Consider the following 22,333-nt stretch of genomic DNA (forward strand, 5'->3'; position numbering starts at 1 on the left):
ATCTTGTTTGACCGTAACCAGCATTTGTGCACTATCCTTTTTGCAATTTCACAATAGTTATCAAGGATATACTTTACAAAATATTTTTAAACATTTCAGCCTATTGGTTCTAATATCTAATATCAAGTAGTCTGTAAACTTATTTAGTATGATTTTATAGAAGTGACTTACAGACTACAGCAGGGGTAGTCAAACTGCGGCCCTCCAGATGTCCATAGACTACAATTCCCAGGAGCCCCTGCCAACAAATGCTGGCAGGGGCTCCTGGGAATTGTAGTCCATGGACATCTGGAGGGCCGCAGTTTGACTACCCCTGGACTACAGAATTTAGTTTAATGTACCATGTCACAGGTGATTTATTTTCAAATGATAGAAGATTCCGGAGTATTTAATATCTTATCAGAAAAGCATGGATGTAATGATACTTGCTGAGAACTTCCATAGTGTCTGTTAGAAGGCTACTCCTAAATAACCAGCTTATATTCTTATTTTCCTTGCTTGTGTGTTCCTGTAACTTTGAGTCCTTTTTCTGTTCCACATACGTTTTCCTCCCTCTAGTTCAGCCTTTTTCAGCCTTTTGACCATGGAGGAGCCCCTGAAATAATTTTTCAGGCATCAAGGAGTCCCTGAAGTAATGTCAGATGGCCACACCTCCCCGCTGCACGACCTTAAGTTACATGTCACCAGAAGTGACCTCACCAACTGCATTAACAGGCAGTCTTGAGGAGTACTGAGGAGGGGAGAGAAAGAGGCATTTTTAGGCAGGAGTAGGCATGCAGGTTCTGCCCACTCCTAGGGACAGAAACCACAAGAGAACTCACGCTCGGGAGGGGGAGTAATGGAAGCAACCTGTTCCCTAGTTTGTGACTTGAGTCCATTAAGGGAGGAGGGGAAAGCCATGGACCTCCTCTGGAATTCTGGACCCCCAGAATTTTTTTCTTTTACCCCCCAGCAAGCTGGGTACTCATTTTACCAACCTCGGAAGGATGGAAGGCTGAGTCAACCTTGAGCCGGCTGCTGGGATTGAACTCCCAGCCTCATGGGCAGAACTTCAGACTGCATGTCTGCTGCTTTACCACTCTGGCCCACGAGGCTCATAAATCTGATACAGGAAGCTTATTTCGCCGAGTGCCTCATTGTCATTGTAGATGTTTTGACTGTGATTGTGTGTTGGTTTAACATTTTTATGTCATTGATATGCCAGTCATACCCAACTTATAGAAGCATCATGTTAAAAATCATGTACATTCAATGTGAAATAGTGCTAGGAGGCAAGAAACAATGACCCAAAAATAAAGCTCCAAGCAGAGGGTCAGAAAGTAAAACGTGGGGGACATCATTGTGTTGACATCACAATGTCATTTCTAGAGTTAACAAAGAACTCTACCATAGAGTTTCTGATGAATGCTAGAGTGTCACACGAACAGTAATTATTTTTTCCATGCTACCCTCATTGAACTAAAATTGAACTCACTTTGAAAAAAAGAATGGCTGTTCTGAATGGAGGAACTGTAGTAGGTCTTTTCTATATAAAAATTTGGTCAAGTTACTCTTCAGATTACTCAAAAAATTGTGTTTTTCCTTTCCAGTAGCAGTCAGTGATATAGAAAATGCAAAGTATGGTAGCCTGAGTTGTGGGAAGAATTTGGCATGGGTTGCTATTTTTGGTGGAAAATATTCTCAGATATTTGGTTTTACTTGTTTGCAGCAAAATGAAGGCATCCCAAAATATATTTGTTTATAATTTGATTTATACACCGCCCCTCCCGATACAGTCAGCCCGAGGCGGCTTACAACAGGATAAAAGAATAAAATACAATTTTTAGAAAACCCTTCAATTAATCCCCAATAAAATACAATAATGCAATCTACAATATTAGGGATGCTTTTGATGCCCTTTAATTTCATGTATGTGTATTATTAGTTAACACATGTGTGCATATAGGGAACAGTCATTGCAAAAGAAGACCCATTGATCCATCACATCCAACATTGTTATCACCCTTTAATTTAAGTGCTGCCATTTGTTGCAGAGAAGAACAACCTTGAGAAAACAATAGTCTGATTCATAGAAGGCAGATTCATGTGTTCCAGTGTACAATAAAAATGCCAGAACTGGACTAAGATATGGTAAGAATGACCTTGTAGGTTACATAACTGCCAATGCATCCTTAGAGGTTCCAGTTGCATACTGGAGTAGTATAGAGGAGACCAAGAAACCAAGATTGAAATGGTAAGTTACTCAGTTGAAATCAACCCATGGTGTTTTTGGTGTACCCATTATCAAACTTCAGCACAATGTCACAAGGTTACAATGGTTCATTAGTTGGATCTTAAATGATGAAGAGAATCATAACCTTTGAACAGATCTTGTGTCCACATGCCTTTGTAAACACTTCTATGTATAAAGAAATTAGAGAGGACAAAGACCTCTCATGATCACTTCATAATAAATAATTTATCAGTTTGGGACTTGTAGAGAAGAAATCTCCCCAGATATATCATCTCTTCCTTCAGCAGTGAAACATTTAGGTAAACTTATCAATGAAGTTCCCCTTTCAAATGGTTAAGTCTTGGTCTGAATACTTACAAATTGCTAATAGCAGGTAATAAGTTAATCCCCTTTGTTGTGACTTCTCAAATTAGTAATTGCTGTATAACTCTATCTGCAACTTAGTTTTTGTCAGCAAAGTATTCAGAAGTTCAGGTCTTAGGATGTTTTCAGATTTTGAACCACTATCTGAATCTAGGGCAGCACATGTCTTTTTCAGAAAAATACATTCTATGTAGTTAATAACAGATTTTAAACTATCTGGAATAATGATACTGGTTCTGTGATACCCAATGAGCTCTAGAATTTTGTTTCAGCTCACAGATTTGCTTTTACCAGCTCTTTGGTGCTTAAGAAAATCTTATTAAAATAGTTCTTTCGTTTTATTTCACACCTAAAAAATAGCTTTGATGCATGGGAGCTGCATGGGAGCCCCAGTGGAGTTTGGGGTATCCGAGGAGTCAGTGGATTTTGGGGTATCCAAGGAGTCAGTTTAATCCACATATAGTAGTAGTGTTCAGATGCTATAGAGTTTTGGACTAAGGTTCATGAAGAATGAGAGATGGGATATGAACTTGAAATCCTTCTAAATGTAGAATATTTTTGTTGAACCATGTGGCAGGATTTCCAAAGAGGATTCAGGTAACTTCCCCCTATTTAATGTTGTTGTTTTTACAAGACATTGGAAGCAGAATTTAGCCCCAAATATACAAGGCAAGATGGTAAAAATCAAGGAGATCTATGTTAATTTGAGGCTGACTTGATTTACAGAGGAAAAAGGTGCTTGACTCAAAGGCCCATTATGCACGGCCGCCGAAATGGCGATTTCGGGTCACATGGAAAACGCGGAGGGGGAAGACGCGACGCATACCGGTTATACACGGGGCGGGGCGCGACGGCGGCAAAACCCAGAGTAACCGATTATGCACGCGCCGATCCGGGCGCCGCTTCTGGTTGCGCCCCGGTCACCCGGAAGCTGCGCTTTCTTCCGCGTTTCACTGACGCGGCTTTTTTGGCGGCATGCACCGAAGCTGCGGCCGGTTGCAGCCGGCTCTGTGCATTATCGGTGATTTTAGTCGCCGCCATTCCACCCCGAATGTGCGCTAAAACCCCCGTGCATAATGGGTCCAATTGATGCCTATCAGGTTCTGTAATGATGACATTGTAATCTTGTAATCGTGTTATGGAGTTCATTCTTGGATTATATTTTGTTTTATGACATAAATAAATGTAGAAAAATAGTATATGGAATCAAAGGGGGCATAAATAGAAATGATGTCATAGTATTAATGGTAACAGGTCTGAAAATATCCCAGGATAATCACAGAAAAATGAGTTTACAAATTGCATTACCCAAAATATTGTTTCATGCTTGACATCCCTTTTATCAATTATCTGTTGAGCACCTTTTGAAAAACAGGTAAGTGTTGTAAAAGCAAAATGATTTGTGCTGTTTGGGTGAGGTTTTTTTGAATAGCTTTCCAATTGAGGATGCAAAATCAACACATACATAAATGTCAGTATATTAGATCCACGAAGGCAGAAAACTTTTCTTCTTCACTGCCTGGAAATGGTTGGTTCTTCTCCGAGTATAAATTTCAGGAAGATATAAAAGCAATTCTTGCAGTTCCCTGCCTGAGACGCAGAGTGTCACTGTTGGCCAATGCAGCTCTCATATAGGCACTGGGAATCTATTGAAGGATGCTTCCAGCATTGCGGCTGCTCATTGTAGGAATGTAGATGAGAAAACAACAGACAACAGAGACAAGCCTCGGAAAAAGAAAAATATTACAACATACAGAAATTCAGCAGAAACCAGTGTCACTGGTAAGCTTTCTTACTGGGGATCTTGTACTGGGAACTGGAAACATCTCAGCTGATCAAGTTATGCAAGAAGAAAAAGCAAACTTCTCCACCAGAAGGATGAACAGCAGACACAAAGAGAAGAGTGGATCAGTAAGGTTATTGTTTCTCTTATTCATATCTATGTTCTATGAGACTGTCTCAGAACAGATTCAGTATTCAATACCGGAGGAAATGGAGAAAGGGTCCCTGGTAGGGAATCTGGCCAAAGATTTAGGACTTAGTGCTGGAGAAATAGCAAATCGCAATCTGCATGTCCTCTCTCTAGATAAAAAGCAGTATTTCACTGTCAGTGCAGAAAATGGAAAACTGTATGTAAATGATAGAATAGATAGAGAGGGAATTTGTGGGGAAACTGTATTCTGCCTTGTAAATTTTGAAGTCATGGCTGAGAATCCCATGACTATTTACCATGTAACTGTAGCAATCCAGGATATTAATGATAACACTCCACGTTTCTTAAATGAGGACATCAGGCTAGAACCAAGTGAATTTACTTTACCAGGAGCCCAATTTGTTCTTGGGCATGCTGAAGATCCAGATGTTGGGATGAATTCTCTCCAGAATTACCAGCTCTCATCCAATCAGTATTTCACACTGGAAACGAAAGAGAGGGAAGATGGAAATAAATATGCAGAATTAGTACTCAATAAACATTTGGATCGAGAAACTGAAAGCAGTTTCCATATAACTGTTATGGCTGTGGATGGAGGGAAACCTGCCAAAACTGGGACAGCCAAAATCTGGGTTAATGTCATTGATGTCAATGACAACCCACCTGTTTTTGCACAAGAAATGTACAAGGTTAGTTTAAAAGAAAATGTTCTCAAAGGATCTTCAGTGGTACAGGTTAAGGCCTCTGACAGAGATGAAGGATCCAATGGCCAGATCAGCTATACCTTTAGCAATATTGCTGAAGGAGCTAGAAAAGTGTTTTCACTAGATCCTAAAAATGGGACAATAATGGTAATTGAAACCCTTGACTTTGAAGAGAAAGATAAATACATCATGACAATTGAAGCAAAAGATGGGGGTGGGCTAGTGGCTCACTGCAATGTTGAAATAAAGATAATAGACGAGAATGACAACGCCCCAGAAATCATTGTCGTCTCAACTTCCAGCCCCATATCTGAAGATTCTGCACCTGGGACACTAGTAGCTCTTATCAATGTAAAAGACAGAGATTCAGGAGAAAGTGGAAACATATTATGTCATGTCTTAGGCAATTTGCCATTTCAAATTGTGTCAACATCCAGTAACTACTATAAGTTGCTTACAGATGGTGCTCTGGACAGGGAAAATACTCCTGAGTACAATATCACCATCACAGCTACAGACAAGGGCAATCCTCCCCTTTCTACACTTAAAACCATTCCAGTGAAGATCTCTGATATCAATGATAATCCTCCAGCCTTCGAAAAGCCTTCCTATACTGCCTATGTACCTGAAAACAACCCTTCTGGAGCCTCCATGTTCAGGGTCAAAGCCTCTGATCAAGATCTGGATCGCAATGCACAAATCACTTATTCCATTCAAAAGAGCAGCATTGAGGATCTGCCTATCTCTTCTTATGTCTCCATTAACTCTGAGACAGGAATTATTTATGCACAGCGCTCCTTTGACTATGAACAATTCAGGGAGTTCCAACTCCAAGTCAAGGCCCAAGATGGAGGGACTCCTTCTCTCAGCAGCATTGTCATGATGAAAGTGTTTATTGTGGACCAGAATGACAACAGCCCTCAGATCCTCTACCCTTCCCCAGGAGTGGAAGGCTCAGCTTTGTTTGAGATGATCCCTCGGTCAGCTGATGCAGATTATCTGGTGACCAAGGTGGTAGCAGTGGATGCTGACTCTGGACACAATGCTTGGCTCTCCTACCACCTGCTACAGGCCACTGAACCAGGGCTCTTCACAATTGGGCACCATACTGGAGAGATCAGGACATCCCGAACTTTGTTGGAAAGAGATGCTGTGAAGCAGAGGGTGGTCATCTTAGTGAAGGATAATGGGCACCCATCACTCTCTGCTACAGTGACTCTGAACATGGTCTTTGCGGAGAACTTCCAGGAGGCCCTTCCAGAAATGAAGAACCAATCCATCAGCCCTGAATACCAGTCTGACCTGCAGTTCTATTTGGTGCTGGCCTTGGCTTTGATCTCGTTCCTGTTCCTCTTGACAGTGATTCTGGCCATTCTGATGAAGCTTCGAAAATCAGGGAATCCCAAATTCTTACAGTGCTTCGGTCCTGTCCCCCATTCAAACAATGGTATCATATTTCCCCCCAACTATGAAGAGGGGACTTTGCCTTATTCTTATCAAGTTTGCTTATCATCTGAATCCCGGATACAGGAATATGCATTTCCAACAAACAATGTTCAAACTGCAGAAAACATTTATTTTAAGAATAATTCTGAGGCACTTCTGACAGCCAGTGAAGGAGATAACATTAATTGTGAGGTGGATAAATCTGATACGGTGAGTTTCTTTTAAGGAGTACCTCTTTTGCACTGTAGACATTTAAATTGTACCCATGTTTATTTGTCAGTTTTATGCCAATGATAGCCAACTGATGTAAGCATGACCTAAAAAATCATGTAAGTTTAATGTGAAAAAGTGCTATAAGGAAAGAAACGATGACCTAGCAATAAAACAGGATTGCTTACTGGTCAGAAAGTAAAATATGGGGGACAACGCAATGTCATTTCTGGGGCAAACCTTGAACTCTACTGTAGAGTTTCTGGTAAATCCTAAGGTGTTATATCAAGAGGATTTGTGTGTTTATGTGTGTGTGCTACTCTACCAAGTGGCAGTGGTGGTCAATGGCCGCCTCTAGGAGTTCTCTTCTCGTAGCTTATACCTGTCAGCCTTACCTAGGGGCTTTGATTCACACAAGGAAAAAGCGGAAACAAACCAGGGATCTTTGAAATAGGTCAGTGAAATTCAATAGATTCCTGATTCTTACCCAGGCACACAAGTGGCCCTGCAGTAGGTGCTGGAAGAACTGTAGTAGATCTTTTCTATATAAAAAAAAAATGGTCAGGTAACAAGGAAATGGTTACTCAGCCTGGAAAATTCTGTTTTTCCACTCAAGCGGCAGTCGGTAATGCAGGAAAAAACAAAGTATGATGATTTGTGGGAAGAATGTGGCATGGGTTGCCATTTTTGGTGGCAGATATTCTCTGCAGCAAAAACTAAATCATCCCAAAACATATTAGGGATGTTTTTGATGCCCTTCAATTTCACACATGTGTATTATTGTTTATCTTCTGTGTGCATATAGGGAACAGGCATACGAAAAAAGACCCATTAATCCATCACATTCAGCATTGTTCTAACCCTTTAATGATGGTGGCTAAAGTCTGATACTGCAATACTTCTCAGTACTTCTACCTGCAATCATTTAAACAGAGATGCCCAACCTTTTGATCTATAGCCCCATCACCACTCTTATGCATCCGCAATGTAGCCATTAGTAATCCTAAGGCCCATTCCGCACAAGGATCAATGTTGCCAATTGGTTCCTGAAAGCGGGAACGCTATTTTTAATAGTGCAATCTCTGAGTTACACATACCTGCCTTTGTAGTGGAATCCAGTAGCGTTTCAATCGTTTCCCACAGGTTTCCGGTCTCACCAAAAATCGCTAGAAAGGAAGTGATTTTTTCTGTGCTTTGTCCCACCCCTGGCCGTCAATCAAATGAACAGCCAATGGGAGGCCATTATCATGCTCCCAAAAAGCCCCTTTCCCTTCAAGAACAGTTTTTTTTAAAAAAAGAAAAACACACGTTGCAATGAATATGCCTTGATTCCTTGATTCCTCCTAACGTAGAGACCCATCTAGCTGGCAGCTGGCGTATGAGCTGGCGATTCATCGTTACCATGCTCCCCCGAGTGAAAAAAAAAATCCCCCCCCCCCGTGCACGGGCGCGATTTTCGGCCGAAAATAAAGGGAACTTGCAAACGGGGCTGTGTTGTGCTTGGTGACTTAAGGGAGTTTTAAAGCAGCTCTGTGGAGGGACTGTAGCCGGAGAAGCCTCGCTGGGTGAATGAAGGCTCGCCGGTTCGTTGCTTTCTGCTCACTCTGAGAAAAAAAAATGGCGATCACTTAGCCGGAAGTTCAGAGGAGAGAGCCAGGGGGAGGGACTTGGCTGGAACCGCAACAATGGGAATGCACAGGTCTTTTTTGCTACTGTTGCAGATTGTTTGCAAGAGTGTAACGCTTTTTGGAGGGTGAATCCACTTTTCCCGATTTCCCTTTAAGCACTACAACGAATCGCTTTTTGTGGGACTGTTTCAGGAGTGTGGCAGATTGTGTGTGACATCGTGCGTAACTGCAAATTAGTAGCGTTTACAATTTGGAAGCCTTTTGCAACATTGAAGTCGTGCAGAATGGACCTAAGAATACCCATAGTATGTCATAGTGGTATCATAGGAGCTTTCAAAAAGGACTTTAGCATTCTTGCGGTATTTCAAACAGTGTTAGCCTGCTATTGTATTTGCAGATTTATATACACTTGAGCCTGTGTTTTAGTGACAGAAGAAGACTAGTATATTCATTTAGTAAATTTATTGCAATTTAGTTTAGTTCAATAGCAATATTTACATTAAAGGAAATAATTTCATCATGAGAGAGATGTTCAATTTATGGCTATTTAAAAGGTTTTCTACACTTCAGAACTTTTATTGCTGTTCTTTTTGTAATGGAATTGGATGTGATCTTTCCATTATAGCAATGCTTGCACAGGAAACAAATCTCTCCATATGCATTGGTGGGTTTCATGTTTTAAATCTTCTTCTCTTTCTTATCTATTGGTCAGTTTTCCTCACCTTTGGAATCTCAGGCTAGAAAAATCTGTAATTTGGCTAAGCGAAAATAAGTTTTTGATCTCAATAGATATGAGCAGAAGGAAACTGTTTGGTAATACTGTTCTATTATTTATTTATTTATTTATTTATTTATTTATTTATTTATTTATTTATTTATTTATTTATTATATTTATATACCACCCTCCCTGAGGGCTACAGACACTGTCATGGGAGTGCCTTGTCCTAGCTCTTACGAAAGTGAATTAACATCCTGCATTTAGTTTCACTTTTCTTGTGCACTACTTTATAACAAGATGTAAAAGTGAGTGGCAACACTGACTGCAGATAAGGCAGTTATCTTTTTATGTATTAGACCTGCCTAGAACCACTGAGTGATCCACCCCTGGTTTTTCTTCCATCATCTGTCATTGGTTCCAACTCCTTGAGATGTTGGGAGAGGAGTTTTGTATTTTTAACTGCCACTTTGATTCGATTTATTTTGGGGAGGAGTTGTAATATCAGCGTGTTTTTAATATTTGGATTAATGCTTTATGGATGGATGTTTCATCTTATGTGTATTTTGAACTGCCATAAGCCAGCTGTGCTGGGAGCAGCAGGTAGGTAGATAGGTAGGGAGGTAGGGAGAGAGAGAAAGAGAGAGAGGGAGAGAGAGAGAGAGAGAGAGAGAGAGAGAGAGAGAGAGAGAGAGAGAGAGAGAGAGAGAGAGAGAGGCAAGCCACTTAGGGCAGGACATGTAGGCCAGAAAAGTATATTGGGGTGTTATGAAAAACCAGACTCCAAAGAAGAAGGCAAAGCTGGTAAAACATCAGCTTCTTCCCTGACTCACAGAGATCCCTCCCATGCTGAACAATCTTTTGGCTCATTCTTCTTAGACTCAGTAAATTCAGTGACAAACTTTGGCTCAATGGCAGAGCATGTGCTTTGCATGTAAAAGGTCCCAGAATTCCCAGCATTTCCAGTTAAAAAGGCAGTTCTTTGATGATGTGAAAGACTTCAGCATACAGAACAGCAACCTTGAGAAAGCAGTGATCTGTCTCAGTAGAGGGCAGCTTTGTGTGTTCCTATGTTCAATGAAAATGCTAAAACTGGACTGAGTTATGGCAAGAAGGAGCTTGTGGGCTACATAATTATTGTCAAGGCATCTTTAGGGGTTCCAGTTGCATACTGCTAAAATGTTATAGAGAAGAGAAGAGTAGTATACTATACAGAAGAGTAAGAAACCACAACTTATAGAGTTGCCACAACTTATAGAGTTGCCAAGTTCTGCGCAGCAGCAATCAAAATTCGTAATAGAATGGTCAGTTTTAAATGAATCTGGACAGCTGTGTTTATCTACCTTTTCTATTTTCTATTGTTATCTTTTAAGATGCTTTAATTCCTGGTTTTAATGGATGCTTCTGTATCATCTTATGCTGGTCTATGACCGTAATAAAACTAACTGGTTAGGAAACCATGAGTGAAATGGCCAGTTACAATAGGTGTACCTATTGTAAAACTTCACACAATGCCACATGGCTGCAATGGCTCATGAGTTGGATATCAGATGATGAAGAGGGTGATGGGATAACCGTTGAACTGGTCTGTGTCTGTGTGTCTTTGTGAATATCTCTTTGCCAAAATAAATCAGAGAAGACAAAGTTGTAAATCATTATAGCTTCATAATAAATTATATCAAAAATAGATATATAGGAGCTGCACTGGCCATTGTGGAGTTTGAGGTCTCCAAATGGTCAGTTTTATCCACATGTAGTAGCAATGTTCTGATGCTATTGAGTTTTGGACTAAGGTTCCCGAAGAATTAGAGATGGGATGTGAACTTGAGATCCTTCTAAGGCTAGAAATATTTTTACTGAACCAGGTGGAAGTATTTCCAAGGAGGACCCAAGTAATTTTCCTCCATATAATATTGGTGGCAAGAATTGTTTTTACAAGACTTTGGATATAGAATTTAGCCCCAAATACACAAGGCAGGATGGTAAAAGTCAAGGAAATCCATGTTCTTTTGAGGCTGACATTTACAGAAGAAAAACTTGATGCCTATTAGGTTCTGTAATTAATGATGATATTGTAAACTTTAAAACTGTGTTATGGAGTTTACTCTTTGATTATATTTTTGTTTTGTGATATAATAAATGTAGCAAAATAGTATACAGAATCTAATTATAAGCATTACCATTTCCCCAAAATATTGTTTCATGCTTGATATCCCTTTTATTAATTATCTGTTGAGCTACTGTACGTGATGTAAAAGCAGGTAGGTGATATAGAAACAGAGTAGTTTAATCTCTTAGAGTGAGGTGTCTTTGAATGGCGTTCCTATTGCGGAAGCAAAATAAACACATCCAAAAAGGTAGACAAGAACAAAGCCAGAAAACTATTCTTCTTCCTTACCTAGAAAGAGATAGCTCTTCTCTATATATCAATTTCAGAAAGATATAAAACAAGTCTTGCAGTTCCCTGCCTGAGACGCAGAGTGTCGCTGTTGGCCAATGCAGCTCTCATGTAGGAGCTGGGAATCTACTTCCAGCAGAGTGGCTGCTCATTCTCGGAATGCAGATCAGGAAAAAAACAGCCAAGAGAGACGTGCAAGCCTTGGGAAAAGAAGAATATTTCAAAATATATAAATTCTGCAGATTCCTGGGATATTAATCTGCTTCCTGACTGTGGATCTTGTATTGTGATGGGAATTTGAAAGATCTCAGCTGATCAAGATACTTAAGAAGAAGAAAAGGCAAGCTTCTCACCCAGAAAGATGAACAGCAGACACAAGGAGAAGAGTGGATCAGTAAGGTTAATGTTCCTCTTATTATTGTCTTTGATGATTTGCATGACTGCCTCAGAGCAGATTCAGTATTCAATCCCTGAGGAAATGGAGAAAGGGTACCTAGTAGGGAATCTGGCCAAAGATTTAGGGCTTAGCCTTGGAGAAATAGCAAATCGCAATCTGCATGTCCTTTCTCTTCATAAAAAGCAGTATTTCACTATCAGTGCAGAAAATGGAAAACTGTATGTAAGTGATAGGATAGACAGAGAAGAAATATGTGGGAAAACTATATTCTGCCTTATAAATTTTGAAGTCATGGCTGAGAATCCCATGAATATTTTCCATGTAAATGTAGCAATCCAGGACATTAATGATAACACTCCACACTTCTTAAATGAGGACATCAGGCTAGAACCAAGTGAATCAACTTTGGCAGGAGCCACATTTGTTCTTGGGCATGCTGAAGATCCAGATGTTGGGATGAATTCTCTCCAGAATTATCAGCTGTCATCCAATCAGTATTTCACACTGGAAACTAGAGAGAGTGAAGAAGGTAATAAATATGCAGAATTAGTACTGAGTAAACCCCTTGATCGGGAAAGTGAAAGCAGTTTCCATTTAACTGTTATGGCTGTAGATGGAGGAAAGCCTGCCAAAACTGGCACAGCCAAAATATGGGTTAATGTACTTGACGCCAATGACAACCCACCTGTTTTTGCACAAAAATTGTATAAGGTTAACCTGAAAGAATGTGTCCCAAAAGGATCTTCAGTGGTACAGGTTAAGGCCACTGATAGAGATGAAGGGTCCTATGGGCAGATCAGCTATAGCTTTAGCAATATTGCTGACAGTGCTCGCAAAATGTTTTTCCTAGATCCCCAGAATGGAACAATAATGTTAATGGAAATCCTGGACTTTGAGGGAAAAGATAAATACACCATGACTGTGGAAGCAAAAGATGGGGGTGGGTTAGTGGCTCACAGCAATGTTGAAATAAAGATAATAGACGAGAATGACAACGCCCCAGAAATTGTCCTTGTTTCATCATCCAGCCCAATACCTGAAGATTCTGCATCTGGGACTCTGGTAGCTCTTGTCCATGTAATAGACAGAGATTCAGGAGAAAATGGAAATATACTTTGTCATTTACTCAGTAATCTGCCATTTCAAATTGTGTCAACATCCAGTAACTACTATAAGGTCCTAACAGATGGTGTTCTGGACAGGGAAAATACTCCCAAGTATAATATCACCATCACAGCTACAGACAATGGCAATCCTCCTCTTTCTACACTCAAGACCATTTCAGTGCAGATCTCTGACATCAATGATAACCCTCCAGACTTCGAAAAGCCTTCCTATACTGCTCATGTGCCAGAGAATAACCCTTCTGGAGCCTCCATTTTCAGGGTCAAAGCCTCAGACCCAGATCTGGATCGCAATGCACGAATCACCTACTCCATCCAAAAGAGCAACATTGAGGACCTGCCTATCTCTTCTTATGTCTCCATTAATTCTGAGAGTGGAATTATTTATGCACAGCGCTCCTTTGACTATGAACAATTCAGGGAGTTCCAACTCCAAGTGAAGGCCCAAGATGGAGGTTCCTCTCCTCTGAGCAGTAATGTCACAGTGAAAGTCTTTATTGTGGACCAGAATGACAACAGCCCCCAGATCCTCTACCCTTCCCCAGGAGTGGAAGGCTCAGCCTTGTTTGAGATGATCCCTCGGTCAGCTGATGCAGATTATCTGGTGACCAAGGTGGTAGCAGTGGATGCTGACTCTGGACACAATGCCTGGCTCTCCTACCACCTGCTACAGGCCACTGAGCCAGGACTCTTCTCAATTGGACACCATACTGGAGAGATCAGGACATCCCGAACTTTTTTGGAAAGGGATGCTGTGAAGCAGAGGGTGGTCATCTTAGTAAAGGATAATGGGCACCCATCATTATCTGCTACAGTGACTCTGAACATGGTGTTTGCGGAGAACTTCCAGGAAGCCCTTCCAGAAATGAAGAACCAACCCATCAGTCCTGACTATCAGTCTGACCTGCAGTTCTATCTAGTGCTGGCCTTAGCTTTGATCTCATTCTTGTTCCTTTTGACAGTGATTCTCACCATTCTGATGAAGCTTCGGAGATCGGGGAATCCCAAGTTCCTTCAGTGCTTTGCTCCTGTTCCCCATTCCAGTGCTGGCGCCATCTTCCCACCAAATTTCGAAGATGGGACTTTGCCTTATTCCTACCAGCTGTGCCTGTCCTCAGAATCCAGGAAAAATGAGTTCACTTTCCTGACCCCCAATGTTCAGATCGTAGATAACATTCTTTGTGCGGACAAATCTGGGGAACCTTTGACTGGAAATGAAGGAAGCCATTTAGAGTCTGAGGTGGCTAATGTGAACATGGTGAGTTTTTATTCCAGAAGGTGTTTCCATGCTATTAAATTATGCTTTAAATCTCTGTGTGAAAAATAATATTCTGATCACAATTCTACTGTTCTTCCTTTTGATATGGAATGCATGATTTGGCAGGGGCTGAAAGGAACACAAGGATATACTTTTGCAAGACATGTGAACTAAGTTTACTTGAATGATGGCAGGGTGCTTGTGGCTGCCATGAAGGCACTGTCAAATTTTGACCCTTTCCGGCATGTCGTGCACAGACGCTTTTGTATTTTCGCTTCTATTTATCAAAGGCGTCTTGCGGCGCAGGGTGGTAAAGCGGCCGGCATGCTGTCTGAAGCTCTGACCATGAGGCTGGGAGTTCAATCCCAGCAGCCAGCTCAAGGTTGACCCAGCCTTCCATCCTTCTGAGGTCGGTAAAATGAGTGGCCAGCTTGCTGGGAGGTAAAACGGTAATGACTGGGGAAGGCACTGGCAAACCACCCCGTACTGAGTCTGCCATGAAAACGCTAGAGGGCGTCACCCCAAGGGTCAGACATGACTTGGTGCATGCACAGCAGATACCTTTACCTTTTTTTACCGTACCATCACTGATATTCTTTACAAAATATTTGTAAACGTTTCAGCCTCTTGGTTCTAATATCTTCTCAAGTTGTCCGCAAACTTATTTAATACGATTTTATAATAGTGACTTACAGACGACAGAATTTATTTAAATGTTCTGTGTCACAGGAGATGTTCTTCCAAATGATAGATGATTCCAGAGTATTTAAAACATTGTCAGAAATGGATGCTAATAGAAACTGAAGAAATTATGCTTGCTGAGAAACTTTCACAGTGTCTGTTAGAAGGCTATTCCAAAATAACTTGCTTGTGTTCTTATTTCCCTCACTTATGTATTCCTGTTACTTTAAGTACTTTCTCTGTTCCATACGTTTTTCTCCCTCTACTGCAGCCTTTTTCAAACTTTTGACCATGGAGGAGCCCCTGAAATAAGTGGTCCCTGGACCCCTGGCTAGGAATCCCTGATCTATTGGTTGATTCAATTTTACATTGCTTTTGATCTGGCAGTTTAAATCTTGCAGGGAGATTTGCTGGACATATAGTGATGTAAGAGTAAATCAGCCACTAGAGGGAGCAAAACACATTTGGAACTGCAAAACATTAAATTCTGAAGCACCCCAAGTGGCAGTTGAATCCTTCTCAGTTTTGGGCACAGAAGAATGCTCCTCTGCTTATAGCCCACCATAAAGGCTTTTACTGACATCTATGTATTTCCTAGTTGTTAAAGAGCTTGAAATGGTGGGCCAGTTTGTGGAAAAGATTATAAATAGCCCCACCCCCCAAAAAAAAATCAACACAGAAAAAAGAAAACATGCTTTCTGCTGTTTACCAATTATGTCAGGGGGTTCTGCACTTTACTCCCTTTGAAGCTCTCCTGCTTACTGGTCTCTTTTTCTTCTTGGATTTTGTACTTCTTCCATAATGTGTTTTACTTTTTACTTCTTCCCTGCTTTGACTAACTGGTGATATTGATCGGTATCTGAGCTTGGTGTTTAAAGGGCAATTCTCAGCAGGCCTACTAAGAACTTTACTTAGATCTGTTTGGTAGGACTTATTCCTGGGAAATCAGACCTGCGGTTCTATCTGGTGTTGGCTTTGGCTTTGATCTCGTTCTTGTTCCTCCTGGTGGTGATCCTGGCCATTCTGATGAAGCTTCAAAAATGTGGGAGTCTCAAGTTTCTACAGTGCTTTAGTCCATTCAAACAACATTCAAACAACAGCATTATTTTCCCACCCAACTATGAAGAGGAGACTTAGCCTTATTCTTATCAACTTTGCCCATCTTCTGAATCCTGTATCCAAGAATATGCCTTTCCAACAAACAGTGTTCAAACTGCAGACAACATTTATTTTAAGAATAAGTCTGAGGCACTTTTGACAGCCAGTGAGGGAAGTATCCTTAATTGTGAGATGGGTAGATCTGATATAATACAATTATTTTGTGGAGTACTTCATTGTCACTGTAGACATTTTGACTGTGATTATTTGTTTGTTTGACTTATACAAGCATGGCATTAAAAATCATGTAAGTTGAATGTGGAATAGTGCTATAAGGCAAGAAATACAAAAATAAAGCCCCAGGGCAGGGGTGCCAGCTGGTCAGAAAGTAAAACATGGGGGACACCATTGTGTTGAAAGCACAATGTCATTTCTAGGGCAAACCCAGAACTCTACCATAGAGTTTCAAGTGAATCCTAGAGTGTCACATGAATGGTGATTATTTTGTCCATGCTACCTACCAAGAGGCAGTTGGAGTCAATGTCTGCTGCCAGAAGTTCTCCAACCATAGCTGAGACTTGGCTGCCTTACCTAGGGTGTTTGTTTCACATAAGGAAAAAGTGGAAACAAAGCAGGGATTTTTGAGACAGAACCAGTAAGCCAGTGAAATCCGATTGATCCCTATTTTCTCCCCAGCCAGACAGTGGATATTTCCTGTATTGCAGATGAAATTCTTGAGTTTAAAGTTAATAACCTGGTAAATTCTGGGGGATTTGAATTAAGAATACAGTAGAAATATGAAAGTAATGTAGAGCATCAATCTAAACTGTACACATCCATTTGACCTAGGAAACAATAGTCCGAAACTAAGTGCCACATTGTGATACTTTTTAAAATCTGTTTATTTTTGAACACAGTATTTAGGCCAATCCAGGCAGCTTTCAATTTTCATTGACAACCCCAAACACATATACAGTAAAAATTGTATTTGATAGTCTCAGAATGGAACTACAGTGCTACTAATAATGGTCCCTAAATGATGAAAACAAAATCATCTAATTATTGACTACCTGTAGGATGACCATATTCCAGGTATTGCCCAGGGCTCCCCCATGATCTCCAGACTACAGAGAACAGTTCCCTTGGAGAAAATGGCATATTCAGATTATGGGCCATGTGGCACTTTATCCCTACTGACCTCCCTCCTCAAATTTAGCCTTCACCAAAGCACTGCTCCCCAATCTCTAAGAATTTCCCAACATGGCGATGGCAATTCTAATTACCTCTAATGTTATTACTCTGCTGCTGTCAAGGATATCGTCCACTTATAGTAACAGGCTCCTGTAGTTCATTCATGAACCATGAAACTTTAATCCCCTTCTGTCATGTTGATTTCTAACTAATGGCTTCACTTGGATGTGCAAGCAGCTGCCCTTTGATATTTTTATTTATTTGTTTGTTTATTTATTTATTTATTTTAAAATTTCTATAAGACCACTCTCTAGAGACTCAGCAGTTTACAAAGACAATAAAAACACAATAAAAGCCCTAAAACACCACTTAACACATTAAATAGATGGTGATCAATAAGGATTCTATTCTCTGCCCCCCCTCCCCATTCAGTGCATGGTACAGCTGTTGCAAATACATCTTAAATCTTTTAGAATCAGGATGTTTCTGTTTCTGTAAGAAAGACATTTATTGAGCTAAAATCATATATAAATTCAACTCAGTACTGGATCTCAGACCTGGCTGCCACATCACCAGCAAATTAAATCTAGATCTTCTCTGGAATTGCAGGTACAATAGCAAGTAATGCAGACTGAGTCCAAAGTGATATATTACTACACTGTTGGTGACATGGTTTGAAATTTAAAAGAAATAAATAGAGAATTACATGAAGAAAAGTCATGAGAACTTCTTAAGAAGAATAGTGTTTTGTTTTGTTTTTCATTTTAGAGTGTATATCATAACTGAGAGGAAATCAATTACTGCAGATCTCTGAACTAAAATAATACACTTTGAAAAAAAAAGAATGGAAGAACTGTAGTAGGTCTTTTCTATATTAAAATTTGGTCAAGTTACCATTTAAGTTACTCAACTTAAAAAATTGTAATTTTTCCACTCCAGTAGGACTCAGTGATGTAGAAAAATGCAAAGTATGATAACATGAATTGTGGGAAGAATTTGGCAAAGGTTGGCATTTTTGGTGAAAAATATTCTCAGATATTTGGTTTTACTTGTCTGGAGTAAAAATGAAGGCATCCCAAAATATATTAGGGATGCTTTGGATGCCCTTCTATTTCATTTATGCATATTATTAGTTAACTCATGTGTACATATAGGGAGCAGTCATTCCCAAAGAAGACCCATTGATCCATCACATCCAACATTGTTATCACCCTTTCGTGATGGTAGCTGAATGCTGATACTGAAATACTTCTCAGCCCTTCTACCGGCAGTCTTTTAAATGCAGAGGAGAGCAACCTTGAGAAAACAATGATCTTGACTCCATAGAAGGCAGTTTCATGTGTTCCAGTGTACAATCAAAATGTTAAAACTGGACTGAGATATGGTAAAAATGACCTTGTAGGTTACATAACTGTCAAGGCATCCTTAGGGGTTCCACTTGCATACTGCTAGAAGCATAGTTTGCTTTTTCTTTAGGAGGACTATAGAGGAGACCTAATGAACCAAGATTGAAATGGTAAGTTATTCAGTTGAAATCAACCTGTGGTGTTTTTGGTGTACCCATTAACGAACTTCAGCACAATGTCACAAAGTTACAATGGTTCATGAGTTGGATCTCAAGTGATGAGAGTCATAACCTTTGAACAGATCTTGTGTCCACATGCCTTTGTAATCACTTCTTAGCATAAAGAAATTAGAGCGGACAAAAACTTCTTATGATAACTTCATAATAAATAATTTATCAGTTTGGGTCTAGTATAGAAGAAATATCTCCTGATAGATCACCTCTTCCTTCAGCAGTGAAACATTTAGGTAAACTTTGGGGGTTTCAACGGAGCTCCCTTTTCAAATAGTTAGGTTTTGATCTTGCTACATAAGTTCCTAATAGCAGGTAATAAATTAATCCCCTTTGTTGTGACTTCTCAAATCACTAATTGCCATATAACTCTGTCTGAATATCTACAACTTAGACATTTTTGTCAGCAAAGTACTAAGAAGTCCAGGTCTTAGGATGGTTTCAGATTTTGAAACACTATCTCAATCTAGTTAATAATAGATTTAAAACTATCTGGAATAATGATACTGGTTCTGGGATGCCGATGAGATCTAGAATTTTGTTTCAGCTCATGGATCTGCTTTTACCAGCTCTTTGGTGCTGAAGAAAACCTTATTAAAATAGTTCATCAGATTTATTTCACACTTAAAATAATAGCTTTATGCATGGGAGCTGCACTGGCCATTGTGGATTTTGGGGTCTCCAGGGAGTCAGTTTAATCCATATATGGTGCTAATGTTCTGATGCTATAGAGTTTTGGACTAAGATTCATGAAGAATAGAGGGGATGTGAACTTGATATGCTTCTAAGGCTATAATATTTTTGTTGAACCATTTGGCAGGATTTCCAAAGAGGATCTAGGTAACTTCCCACTATTTAATTTTCCTGTTTTTACAAGATGTTGGAAGCAGAATTTATCCCCAAATATAAATGGCTAGATGGTAAAAGTCAAGGACATCTGTGTTAATCTGATGCTGCATTGACTCAACTTGATGCCTATAAGGTCTGTAATTCATGATGACATTGTAACCTTTATAATTGTCTTATGGAGTTCATTCTTTGATTATATGTTGTTTTATGACATGTTAAATAAATGTAGAAAAATAATATAAAGAATCTAAACATTTCTTCTTCACTACCTGGAAACACTTGGTTCTTCTCCAAGTATAAATTTCAGGAAGAGATAAAAGCATTTCTTGCAGTTCCTTGCCTGAAACGCAGAGTGTCACTGTTGGCCAATGCAGCTCTCATATAGGCACTGGGAATCTATTGAAGGATGCAGCATTGTGGCTGCTCATTGTAAGAATGTAGATGAGAAAACAACAGACAACAGAGACAAGCCTCGGAAAAAGAAAAATATTACAACACACAGAAATTCAGCAGAAACCAGTGTCACTGGTAAGCTTCCTTACTGGGGTTCTTGTACTGGGAACTGGAAACACCTCAGCTGATCAAGTTATGCAAGAAGAAAAAGCAAGCTTCTCAGCCAGAAGAATGAACAGCAGACACAAAGAGAAGAGTGGATCAGTAAGGTTATTGTTTCTCTTATTATTATCTATGTTCTACGAGACTGTCTCAGAACAGATTCAGTATTCAATCCCTGAGGAAATGGAGACAGGGTCCCTGGTAGGGAATCTGGCCAAGGATTTAGGACTTAGTGCTGGAGAAATAGCAAATCGCAATCTGCATGTCCTCTCTCTAGATAAAAAGCAGTATTTCACTATCAGTGCAGAAAATGGAAAACTGTATGTAAATGATAGAATAGACAGAGAGAGAATTTGTGGGGAAACTGAACTCTGCCTTATTAATTTTGAAGTCATGGCTGAGAATCCCATGAATATTTACCATGTAACTGTAGCAATCCAGGATATTAATGATAACACTCCACGTTTCTTAAATGAGGACATCAGGCTAGAACCAAGTGAATCAACTTTGCCAGCAGCTCGATTTGTTCTTGGGCATGCTGAAGATCCAGATGCTGGGATGAATTCTCTCCAGAATTACCAGCTCTCATCCAATCAATATTTCACAGTAGAAACTAGAGAAAGAGAAGATGGTAATAAATATGCAGAATTAGTACTGAGTAAACAGCTTGATCGAGAAAGTGAAAGCAGTTTCCATTTAACCATTATGGCTATAGATGGAGGGAAGCCTGTCAAAACTGGAACAGCCAAAATATGGGTTAATGTCATTGATGCCAATGATAACCCACCTGTTTTTGCACAAGAAATGTACAAGGTTGCTTTGAAAGAAAACGCCCCCAAAGGATGTTCAGTGGTACAGGTTAAAGCCACTGATAGAGATGAAGGGTCCAATGGCCAGATCACATACAGCTTTAGCAATATTGCTGAAAGTACTAGCAAGGTTTTTTTGCTAGATCCCCAGAATGGAACAATAACGTTAATGGAAACCTTGGACTTTGAGGGAAAAGATAAATACACCATGACCGTGGAAGCCAAGGATGGGGGTGGGTTAGTGGCTCACAGCAATGTTGAAATAAAGGTAATAGACGAGAATGACAACGCCCCGGAAATTGTTCTTGTCTCATTATCAAATACAATACCTGAAGATTCTGCAGCTGGATCTCTTGTAGCTCTTGTCCATGTAAAAGACAAAGACTCGGGAGAAAACGGAAACATAGTTTGTCATTTACTAAGTAAGTTGCCATTTCAAATTGTGTCAACATCCAGTAACTATTATAAGGTCCTAACAGATGGTGTTCTGGACAGGGAAAATACTCCTGAGTATAATATCACCATCACAGCCACAGACAATGGCAATCCTCCTCTTTCTACACTCAAGACCATTTCAGTGCAGATCTCTGACATCAATGATAACCCTCCAGCCTTTGAAAAGCCTTCCTACACTGTCTATGTGCCAGAGAACAACCCTTCTGGAGCCTCCATTTTCAAGATCAAAGTCTCAGACCCAGATCTGGATCGCAATGCACGAATCACCTACTCCATCCAAAAGAGCAACATTGAGGTCCTGCCTATCTCTTCTTATGTCTCTATTAACTCTGAGAGTGGAATAATTTATGCACAGCGCTCCTTTGACTATGAACAATTCAGGGAGTTCCAACTTCAAGTGAAGGCCCAAGATGGAGGTTCGCCACCTCTGAGCAGTAATGTCACAGTGAAAGTCTTTATTGTGGACCAGAATGACAACAGCCCTCAGATCCTCTACCCTTCCCCAGGAGTGGAAGGCTCAGCATTGTTTGAGATGATCCCTCGGACAGCTGATGCAGATTATCTGGTGACCAAGGTTGTGGCAGTGGATGCTGACTCTGGACACAATGCCTGGCTCTCCTACCACCTGCTACAGGCCACTGAGCCAGGGCTTTTCACAGTTGGGCACCATACTGGAGAGATCAGGACATCCCGGACTTTTTTAGAAAG

General features: G+C 40.2%; 1 protein-coding gene and 1 pseudogene across 4 annotated transcripts in view; both read left to right on the forward strand.

The window, feature by feature from the left end:
- The window catches only part of LOC143823452 (protocadherin gamma-A6-like), a 285,370-nt gene that overhangs the window by 138,802 nt on the left and 124,235 nt on the right, over window positions 1-22,333 (forward strand). Inside the window, exon 1 of one of the 4 annotated variants that reach the window (XM_077309814.1) lies at window positions 328-6,889. The exons of the other annotated variants lie outside the window; for them this stretch is intronic. Within the exon in view, the coding sequence (XP_077165929.1) occupies window positions 4,292-6,889 (2,598 nt within the window). The 5' untranslated portion in view covers window positions 328-4,291. Of the gene's footprint in view, window positions 1-327; window positions 6,890-22,333 lie in introns of those variants that run through there. 4 annotated transcript variants of the gene reach the window in all.
- On the forward strand, window positions 12,037-20,386 carry LOC143823979 (protocadherin gamma-B1 pseudogene; annotated as a pseudogene).

The sequence above is a fragment of the Paroedura picta genome, chromosome 14, assembly GCF_049243985.1.
Source record: "Paroedura picta isolate Pp20150507F chromosome 14, Ppicta_v3.0, whole genome shotgun sequence".
Taxonomy (NCBI): Eukaryota; Metazoa; Chordata; class Lepidosauria; order Squamata; family Gekkonidae; genus Paroedura; species Paroedura picta.